This window comes from Gouania willdenowi, chromosome 12 (genome assembly GCF_900634775.1).
Source record: "Gouania willdenowi chromosome 12, fGouWil2.1, whole genome shotgun sequence".
NCBI lineage: Eukaryota > Metazoa > Chordata > Actinopteri > Blenniiformes > Gobiesocidae > Gouania > Gouania willdenowi.
The window spans coordinates 22634783-22645773 of record NC_041055.1 but is presented as its reverse complement, the minus strand read 5'-3'; the positions used below and the strand labels follow the sequence as shown (position 1 = coordinate 22645773).

Below are 10991 nucleotides of genomic sequence, written 5' to 3'. Positions count from 1 at the left end.
TACATGGGTTATTTCTCAACCTGCAATTTATTTTTGTTTTTTTTTTCCTTTAAAACAATATTGTCTCTATTATCGTGAGCCCAGTATCGCATATTGTGTCGGAAACTTTGTATATCGTCCCATCGCTGGGATTTAGCCATGCATAATGAAAAAAATAAAAATCACTCGTAAATATTAGTTAGTAAAATCATTATTATGAGAAAGAAAGTCAGAATTATGAGATACAAACTGAGCATTTGCAGCAGTCTACATTTCAAGGAATCAACGCTCCAATGGATAAAATAATCTAAATCTCCGTCGGACTCACTGTCAGCTATGGTGAGTTTATCCCTCTTGACCTTTGACCTCATGCGTGAGAACTGAACAAGAGCGGGATTTTCGTGAGTGTGAAAAGGCTTTTAGTCCATAAAAGCTTGAAGCAACTTCGCCTGGTTTTTCTGACTCATTAAGGAGATGGAGATGTTCTTTAGGTGGTGGAAGGCTGTTTTTGTTTTTGATTTAATCTAACTGCTGAATGTCAAATCTGAGTCAATCAGAACAATCAAGGTTCTAGCGTTTTTCCACCTGTTCTTTGATCACCACCAGTTTAAGTCAATTATTATATTAAATGAGATGTAGAGGCTCTTAAACTATAACGCGGAAGAAGAACATGGAACAAGAACAAATGAATACATATTTACATGTTTATTTGTTTCAATCCAAAAAAATTATTTCAAACAAACTATTGAATATATGTGTTTACAACAACAAGCATTTAGTGTTTGAAAATGTTTTTGAATCCTCTTCTTCAACGAACCAAAACAGCCGGTAACTCCATCTGAAGACTGATCCAGAACGTCCTCATTTAAATGAGGAGTGGGAGCAGACACCAAGTCCAAGTCAGTTAGAGGAGGGAGACCATCAGCTTCTGCAGTGGCCAACTTCAGTCTGTCACGATCTGATGACTTGGATGCAGAGGCATCATCTAGAACAGACTTTTCATCTGGTGCATGGCAGGAGGTCTCATCAGCCTGTAATGAGGGTTGATGGTGTCTGATGGTCTCCTGCTGGTTGAGGTGGGATGTGCTGAAGAAAGGATGGAACTGAGCCTGACAGGGAGAGATCCTTTCATTTCCATCCAAGCAGAGAAGCTGCTTCAGCAGGTCCACGAAGGCTTCTCTGTCCTCAACCTCACCACTTCCTTCTCCTGACTGAACCTGCATTTAAAATACAAAAAACTGGTCATTACATAAGCTCACACATCAGACATATCGGTAAGTAGTTTATGGTCAAGATATCTCACAAGCTTCATGCCAGTCAAGATTTAATCAGAACAATGACATTTATGGACATTTATGAAAAACTTACATTGACCAGATCATCCAAAGTAGAGAACTCAACAAAATAATGTTCCTCCTCAGTTGAGATGCTGTTATGAGCTTGATATTCCTCTGGTGTCTGGGGAAACAAGAAGAGTATTATGAAATTCCTTATGAAGTCACATTTTGGTGAAATTGAGTTTACCGGAAAAAAAAAAAAAAAAAAACTTCTACCATCAGTCGCCATTTTGAGCCCTCCTCGGCCTCACGAAAGAAGCAACTGGTGTAAGCCCCGGCCTGAAGCTGGTCGTCCTTTGGTAACCCAAGGAGCTCTGAAACACGCTTCATCGTTTGGTATTCACAGAGCACAGAGAAGAGGTTTTCTCCAATGTAGAGGTATACAAGCACACAACCAAGGGCCCACACATCAATGGCCTCACTGACAGGAAGGCCAATGGAGACTTCAGGAGCCCTGAGGAGAAACGATGTGAGATAAGAGTGAGAATCTATGACCAACATATCAATGCAATGCATTACAGATTTGTCCTAACCACAGCTAAGCCGTGTGAGGAGAAATCCTCCTACCTGTATCCTAGAGGCTGAATCTCAAGGCCAGGCTTCATGCTGGAAGTTTTAACAGCCACACCAAAGTCGATTAATTTCACCTTCAGTTCCTGGATATTCCCACTGACCACCATGACATTGTCAGGTTTTATGTCTGCGTGTGTGATTCCAAGGCCTTTTAGGGCATCTAAAGCCACCAATAGCTGCAGAAACGAGATCAGAAGACACAGGTTTAGAACAAACATTGTCCATTTGCTGTATGAGCTCAGGTTTTAAATCAGGATTTCCGTCATTTTGTGGGGGTATTTAGGTGTTACAGTAAGTCTAAAGTTCTGCGTGCCAACCATACCTGCTCAGCAATTGGACGGATATATTTCACACTCAGGGATTCCCACTCTCGGTTTTTCATCAGAGTGTAAAGGTCCATCTCAAGGAGTTCAAATGCCAGGCAATTGTAGCCCACGTACATAAAATGCTCGTAAAATGTAAGCAAATTTGTACGGTCAGTATCAAGGACACTAATTATCTTTAGCATTGAAATCTGTGAGAAAAAAAAACAGAAGAAGAAAAAGACAATTAGATGTTAAATACTTTGGCTGGTTCCAACAGGTCTTAGAAAATCTTCTATTGTGAATTTGCAAATATCACAAAAGTGCAAATGTGAACAAAGTTTGGTTTCAATGTTGATATTAACAAACATGTCAAGTAATAAGTCCAAAAGCTTTCCAAACAAGTGTAAATGGACAATGGCTATTAGCTTTACATTTACATGTTTATCGATATGATATCTAGATGGAATATTGGGTTAAAAATATACAGATATTTTAAAAATAGATTTGTGTTTTCTCAAAATTGTATTGAACAGTACAATACCATGTTAAAGTGATTACACATTGATAACAAAAATATTGTTCATAGAGTTTAAAGGTAGAAAAACCTGAGCCATCAAATGTTAGAAGGTGCAAACAGGTACCTCATGCTCAAAATAGTCTTCAAAGCCATCCTTGATGATTTTCACAGCCACCGTCTTGTTGTTCTTAAGGTTCTGGCACTTCAAAACCTTCCCAAAGCTGCCTTCACCAATACGCTCCAGGATGGAGTAATCTGCAGTGCTGCTGCGGAGAACCGGACGTTCAGCTGCTGTGAGTGTGGAAAGAAAGAACAGAGGGTCAGTATTGAGTAGTTCAGTCTGTGTCTGTGTCTGTAGTGAACAAAGGTGACCACATAATTGTGTTGTGAGGAAGGGCCTTAATGACACTTATACAACAACTAGTAATTTGACTGGACAAGAGACATTCAGTGAGTGCTGATATAGACATGAATCAACTGACAGTTAGGAAATGTTTAACAAAATGTGCTGCAATACTGTTGTATAGAAGCAATATATAAAGGTAGATATGTTGCTAAATGTGAGAGCTTATAGAATGTGATTTGAGCTTGTGTATAAAAAATCCTCACACATGTGAAATAAATTTACACAAATGATGGAAAAGCATTTAGAGACTGATATTTACACATAAAATGACAGCTTCAAACTTGTAATCCAACATTTATTCACATGTTTTTTAATTACGGTAAACAATCATTTGCGCAAGTAATTAAAAAAATATGTGAATAAATGTTGGATTACAAGTTTGCAGCTATAATTTTATGTGTAAACATCAGTTTTTCTTGACATTAAAAGTTTTTCACATTTGTGGATTTTTTATACACAAGCCACTTTCAAGTCTAAAGTCCCTATCTAAAGTATAAAAACCCTGTTTCTCATTGAGTCTTTTTTACCTGCTGCAGCTGAAGTATCTGAACACAGAAAAGTGGACATTTTACATTCAACCTCTTTAAAAGTCACAAAAACTGTCTTCTTCACAATGTTGACTAAGATGCAACTGCTCTCTGTCTAAGTCACAACTCTCTTTCATCTCCAGTGTGGTTTCCAGGGAAACGGTAGGTTCTAAGAAGGTGATTCTTTTTTAAACATGCTCCTGATTGGTTGAGGATGTGGTCAGGGTCAGCCCATTATATAGGCAATATAGGTAAATGCTAAGGGCGCCATACAGCCAGGGGGCGCCAAATTCCTGAGTGAAAAAAAAAAAAAAAAATTACAAATACATATATATATGTAATTTTTTTATTCAACAACCAAAGTGCTGATATCATTTGCATTATTAATCATTAGTTTTAGTGACAATAATTTTGTATTTATTGTTTTGTTTATGTTATATTTACTTAAATTTAAAAGATCATAGTCTGATTCTATGTCAGTATGCAGAGTTAGTCAAATAAAAACATGGGTTATTTCTCAACCTGCAATTTATTTTTGGTCTTTTTTTTCCTTTAAAACAATATTGTCTCTATTATCGTGAGCCCAGTATCGCATATTGTGTCGGAAACTTTGTATATCGTCCCATCGCTGGGATTTAGCCATGCATAATGAAAAAAATAAAAATCACTCGTAAATATTAGTTAGTAAAATCATTATTATGAGAAAGAAAGTCAGAATTATGAGATACAAACTGAGCATTTGCAGCAGTCTACATTTCAAGGAATCAACGCTCCAATGGATAAAATAATCTAAATCTCCGTCGGACTCACTGTCAGCTATGGTGAGTTTATCCCTCTTGACCTTTGACCTCATGCGTGAGAACTGAACAAGAGCGGGATTTTCGTGAGTGTGAAAAGGCTTTTAGTCCATAAAAGCTTGAAGCAACTTCGCCTGGTTTTTCTGACTCATTAAGGAGATGGAGATGTTCTTTAGGTGGTGGAAGGCTGTTTTTGTTTTTGATTTAATCTAACTGCTGAATGTCAAATCTGAGTCAATCAGAACAATCAAGGTTCTAGCGTTTTTCCACCTGTTCTTTGATCACCACCAGTTTAAGTCAATTATTATATTAAATGAGATGTAGAGGCTCTTAAACTATAACGCGGAAGAAGAACATGGAACAAGAACAAATGAATACATATTTACATGTTTATTTGTTTCAAAAAATGATTGTGAAAATCCAAAAAAATTATTTCAAACAAACTATTGAATATATGTGTTTACAACAACAAGCATTTAGTGTTTGAAAATGTTTTTGAATCCTCTTCTTCAATGAACCAAAACAGCCGCTAACTCCATCTGAAGACTGATCCAGAACGTCCTCATTTAAATGAGGAGTGGGAGCAGACACCAAGTCCAAGTCAGTTAGAGGAGGGAGACCATCCGCTTCTGCAGTGGCCAACTTCAGTCTGTCACGATCTGATGACTTGGATGCAGAGGCATCATCTAGAACAGACTTTTCATCTGGTGCATGGCAGGAGGTCTCATCAGCCTGTAATGAGGGTTGATGGTGTCTGATGGTCTCCTGCTGGTTGAGGTGGGATGTGCTGAAGAAAGGATGGAACTGAGCCTGACAGGGAGAGATCCTTTCATTTCCATCCAAGCAGAGAAGCTGCTTCAGCAGGTCCACGAAGGCTTCTCTGTCCTCAACCTCACCACTTTCTTCTCCTGACTGAACCTGCATTTAAAATACAAAAAACTGGTCATTACATAAGCTCACACATCAGACATATCGGTAAGTAGTTTATGGTCAAGATATCTCACAAGCTTCATACCAGTCAAGATTTAATCAGAACAATGACATTTGTGGACATTTATGAAAAACTTACATTGACCAGATCATCCAAAGTAGAGAACTCAACAAAATAATGTTCCTCCTCAGTTGAGATGCTGTTGTGAGCTTGATATTCCTCTGGTGTCTGGGGAAACAAGAAGAGTATTATGAAATTCCTTATGAAGTTACATTTTGGTGAAATTGAGTTTACCGGAAAAAAAAAAAAAAAAAAACTTCTACCATCAGTCGCCATTTTGAGCCCTCCTCGGCCTCACGAAAGAAGCAACTGGTGTAAGCCCCGGCCTGAAGCTGGTCGTCCTTTGGTAACCCAAGGAGCTCTGAAACACGCTTCATCGTTTGGTATTCACAGAGCACAGAGAAGAGGTTTTCTCCAATGTAGAGGTATACAAGCACACAACCAAGGGCCCACACATCAATGGCCTCACTGACAGGAAGGCCAATGGAGACTTCAGGAGCCCTGAGGAGAAACGATGTGAGATAAGAGTGAGAATCTATGACCAACATATCAATGCAATGCATTACAGATTTGTCCTAACCACAGCTAAGCCGTGTGAGGAGAAATCCTCCTACCTGTATCCTAGAGGCTGAATCTCAAGGCCAGGCTTCATGCTGGAAGTTTTAACAGCCACACCAAAGTCGATTAATTTCACCTTCAGTTCCTGGATATTCCCACTGACCACCATGACATTGTCAGGTTTTATGTCTGCGTGTGTGATTCCAAGGCCTTTTAGGGCATCTAAAGCCACCAATAGCTGCAGAAACGAGATCAGAAGACACAGGTTTAGAACAAACATTGTCCATTTGCTGTATGAGCTCAGGTTTTAAATCAGGATTTCCGTCATTTTGTGGGGGTATTTAGGTGTTACAGTAAGTCTAAAGTTCTGCGTGCCAACCATACCTGCTCAGCAATTGGACGGATATATTTCACACTCAGGGATTCCCACTCTCGGTTTTTCATCAGAGTGTAAAGGTCCATCTCAAGGAGTTCAAATGCCAGGCAATTGTAGCCCACGTACATAAAATGCTCGTAAAATGTAAGCAAATTTGTACGGTCAGTATCAAGGACACTAATTATCTTTAGCATTGAAATCTGTGAGAGAAAAAAACAGAAGAAGAAAAAGACAATTAGATGTTAAATACTTTGGCTGGTTCCAACAGGTCTTAGAAAATCTTCTATTGTGAATTTGCAAATATCACAAAAGTGCAAATGGGAGCAAAGTTTGGTTTCAATGTTGATATTAACAAACATGTCAAGTAATAAGTCCAAAAGCTTTCCAAACAAGTGTAAATGGACAATGGCTATTAGCTTTACATTTACATGTTTATCGATATGATATCTAGATGGAATATTGGGTTAAAAATATACAGATATTTTAAAAATAGATTTGTGTTTTCTCAAAATTGTATTGAACAGTACAATACCATGTTAAAGTGATTACACATTGATAACAAAAATATTGTTCATAGAGTTTAGAGGTAGAAAAACCTGAGCCATCAAATGTTAGAAGGTGCAAACAGGTACCTCATGCTCAAAATAGTCTTCAAAGCCATCCTTGATGATTTTCACAGCCACCGTCTTGTTGTTCTTAAGGTTCTGGCACTTCAAAACCTTCCCAAAGCTGCCTTCACCAATACGCTCCAGGATGGAGTAATCTGCAGTGCTGCTGCGGAGAACCGGACGTTCAGCTGCTGTGAGTGTGGAAAGAAAGAACAGAGGGTCAGTATTGAGTAGTTCAGTCTGTGTCTGTGTCTGTAGTGAACAAAGGTGACCACATAATTGTGTTGTGAGGAAGGGCCTTAATGACACTTATACAACAACTAGTAATTTGACTGGACAAGAGACATTCAGTGAGTGCTGATATAGACATGAATCAACTGACAGTTAGGAAATGTTTAACAAAATGTGCTTGCAATACTGTTGTATAGAAGCAATATATAAAGGTAGATATGTTGCTAAATGTGAGAGCTTATAGAATGTGATTTGAGCTTGTGTATAAAAAATCCTCACACATGTGAAATAAATTTACACAAAACATGGAAAAGCATTTAGAGACTGATATTTACACATAAAATGACAGCTTCAAACTTGTAATCCAACATTTATTCACATGTTTTTTAATTACGGTAAACAATCATTTGCGTAATTAAAAAAAATATGTGAATAAATGTCGGATTACAAGTTTGCAGCTATAATTTTATGTGTAAACATCAGTTTTTCTTTTCATTTGTGACATTAAAAGTTTTTCACATTTGTGGATTTTTTATACACAAGCCACTTTCAAGTCTAAAGTCCCTATCTAAAGTATAAAAACCCTGTTTCTCATTGAGTCTTTTTTACCTGCTGCAGCTGAAGTATCTGAACACAGAAAAGTGGACATTTTACATTCAACCTCTTTAAAAGTCACAAAAACTGTCTTCTTCACAATGTTGACTAAGATGCAACTGCTCTCTGTCTAAGTCACAGCTCTCTTTCATCTCCAGTGTGGTTTCCAGGGAAACGGTAGGTTCTAAGAAGGTGATTCTTTTTTAAACATGCTCCTGATTGGTGGAGGATGTGGTCAGGGTCAGCCCATTATATAGGCAATATAGGTAAATGCTAATGGCGCCATACAGCCAGGGGGCGCCAAATTTCCTGAGTGAAAAAAAAAAAAAAAATTACAAATACATATATATATGTAATTTTTTTATTCAACAACCAAAGTGCTGATATCATTTGCATTATTAATCATGAGTTTTAGTGACAATAATTTTGTATTTATTGTTTTGTTTATGTTATATTTACTTAAATTTAAAAGATCATAGTCTGATTCTATGTCAGTATGCAGAGTTAGTCAAATAAAAACATGGGTTATTTCTCAACCTGCAATTTATTTTTGTTTTTTTTTTCCTTTACAACAATATTGTCTCTATTATCGTGAGCCCAGTATCGCATATTGTGTCGTAAACTTTGTATATCGTCCCATCCCTGGGATTTAGCCATGCATAATGAAAAAAATTAAAAATCACTCGTAAATATTAGTTAGTAAAATCATTATTATGAGAAAGAAAGTCAGAATTATGAGATACAAACTGAGCATTTGCAGCAGTCTACCAACACTGACTATTATCATTCTTAATTATCTTTAACTTTGAATAATAATATGAATAATAATATGAATAATAACATTTTATTCAAAACACATATTTTGGCTGTTTATAATTCAACACATGGTTCAGGGTGTAGAACAGGTTGTCAAACTTCTTTGGCTCAAATACAAACCATTTAAAAACCATCTATAGAGCATAATGATGGAATGAACGAGTGATGACACACATTTTAAATAATATCATTTAGTAAATAAGTGGAAAGAAACAGTATTTAATGAAGTGGTTCCCAACCTTTTTTTGGATCGTGACCCCATTTTGATGGAAAGAATTTCCGGTGAGCACAAAGACCTTTTTTTTTTCTAGCATTTGTTTTTGATCATGTATTAGCACAGATATACTGTGTATATATTTTTACTGCATTTTAGTTTAGATTTATATTTCAAAAAATATGTGAATAAATGTTGGATTACAAGTTTGCAGCTATAATTTTACGTGTCAGTCTATACAGTTTTTCTTGTCATTTGTGACATTAAAAGTTTTTCACGTGTCGATTTTTTATACACAAGCCACTTTCAAGTCTAAAGTCCCTATCTAAAGTATAAAAACCCTGTTTCTCATTGAATCTTTTTTACCTGCTGCAGCTGAAGTATCAGAACACAGAAAAGTGGACATTTTACACTCAACCTCTTTAAAAGTCACAAAAACTGTCTTCTTCACAATGTTGACTAAGATGCAACTGCTCTCTGTCTAAGTCACAGCTCTCTTTCATCTCCAGTGTGGTTTCCAGGGAAACGGTAGGTTCTAAGAAGGTGATTCTTTTTTAAACATGCTCCTGATTGGTTGAGGATGTGGTCAGGGTCAGCCCATTATATAGGCAATATAGGTAAATGCTAAGGGTGCCATACAGCCAGGGGGCGCCAAATTTCCTGAGTGAAAAAAATAATAATAATTACAAATATATATATATATGCCATCCATCCATCCATCTTCTCCCGCTTAGCCGTTTCCGGGTCGCGGGGGCAGCATCCTCAGTAGGGAGGCCCAGACTTCCCTCTCCCCGGCCACTTCCTCAAGCTCTTCCGGGGGGACCCCGAGACGTTCCCAGGCCAGCCGAGAGACATAGTCTCTCCAGCATGTCCTGGGTCTTCCCCGGGGCCTCCTTCCGGAGGGACGTGCCCTGAACACCTCACTAGGGAGGCGTTCAGGGGGCATCCTAATTAGGTGCCCGAGCCACCTCATCTGGCTCTTCTCGATGCGGAGGAGCAGCGACTCTACTTTGAGCCCCTCCCGAATGACTGAGCTTCTCACCCTATCTCTAAGGGAGAGCCCAGCCACCCTACGGAGGAAACTCATTTCGGCCGCTTGTACCCGTGATCTTGTTCTTTCGGTCATGACCCAAAGTTCATGACCATAGGTGAGGGTTGGAACGTAGACCGACCTGTAAATCGAGAGCTTCGCTTTTTGGCTCAGCTCCCTTTTTACAATGACGGACCTGTGCAGACTCCGCATCACTGCAGACGCCGCACCAATCCGCCTGTCGATCTCTCGCTCCATCCTTCCCTCACTCGTGAACAAGACCCCGAGGTACTTGAACTCCTTCACCTGGGGCAGAACCTCATCTCCAACCCGGAGAAGGCACTCCACCTTTTTTCGGTCGAGAACCATGGACTCGGATTTGGAGGTGCTGATTCTCATTCCGGCCGCTTCACACTCGGCTGCGAACCGATCCAGTGAGAGTTGAAGGTCACGGTATGTTGGAGCCAACAGGACCACATCATCTGCAAAAAGCAGTGATGCAATACTGAGGCCCCCGAACCGGACCCCCCTCAGACCCCGACTGCGCCTAGAAATTCTGTCCATAAAAGTTATGAACAGAATCGGTGACAAAGGGCAGCCCTGGCGGAGTCCAACCCTCACCGGAAACAATTTCGACTTACTGCCGGCAATGCGGACCAGACTCTGACTCCGGTCATACAGGGAACGAACAGCTCCTATCAGGAGGTTCGATACCCCATACTCCCGGAGGACCCCCCACAGGAATCCCCAAAGGACATGCCTTTTCCAGGTCCACAAAACACATGTGGACTGGTTGGGCAAATTCCCATGACCCCTCAAGGACCCTGCTGAGGGTGTAGAGCTGGTCCACAGTTCCACGGCCAGGACGAAAACCACATTGCTCCTCCTGAATCCGAGGTTCAACTATCCGGCGGACCCTCCTCTCCAGTACCCCTGAATAGACATTACCGGGGAGGCTGAGGAGTGTGATCCCTCTATAATTGGAACACACCCTCCGGTCCCCCTTCTTAAAAAGGGGGACCACCACCCTGGTCTGCCAATCCAGAGGCACTGCCCCCGATGTCCACGCGATGTTGCAGAGTCGTGTCAGCCATGACAGCCCCACAACATCCAGGGCCTTGAGGAACTCCGG

At 39.7% G+C, this 10991-nt stretch overlaps 1 protein-coding gene across 1 annotated transcript in view; it reads right to left on the bottom strand.

Moving 5' to 3' along the window:
* Positions 1–324: 324 nt before the first annotated feature.
* Positions 325–10991, bottom strand: part of LOC114472935 (serine/threonine-protein kinase prpf4B-like) — an 11024-nt gene continuing 357 nt past the window's right edge. The window contains exons 2-15 of the mRNA XM_028462258.1: positions 6999–7165; positions 6375–6566; positions 6047–6228; positions 5696–5933; positions 5511–5600; positions 4976–5359; positions 4455–4506; positions 2836–3002; positions 2212–2403; positions 1884–2065; positions 1533–1770; positions 1348–1437; positions 797–1196; positions 325–359 (exon numbers count right to left, since the gene is read on the bottom strand). Of these exons, the coding sequence (XP_028318059.1) occupies positions 325–359; positions 797–1196; positions 1348–1437; positions 1533–1770; positions 1884–2065; positions 2212–2403; positions 2836–3002; positions 4455–4506; positions 4976–5359; positions 5511–5600; positions 5696–5933; positions 6047–6228; positions 6375–6566; positions 6999–7165 (2609 nt within the window). The remainder of the gene's footprint in view (positions 360–796; positions 1197–1347; positions 1438–1532; positions 1771–1883; positions 2066–2211; positions 2404–2835; positions 3003–4454; positions 4507–4975; positions 5360–5510; positions 5601–5695; positions 5934–6046; positions 6229–6374; positions 6567–6998; positions 7166–10991) is intronic.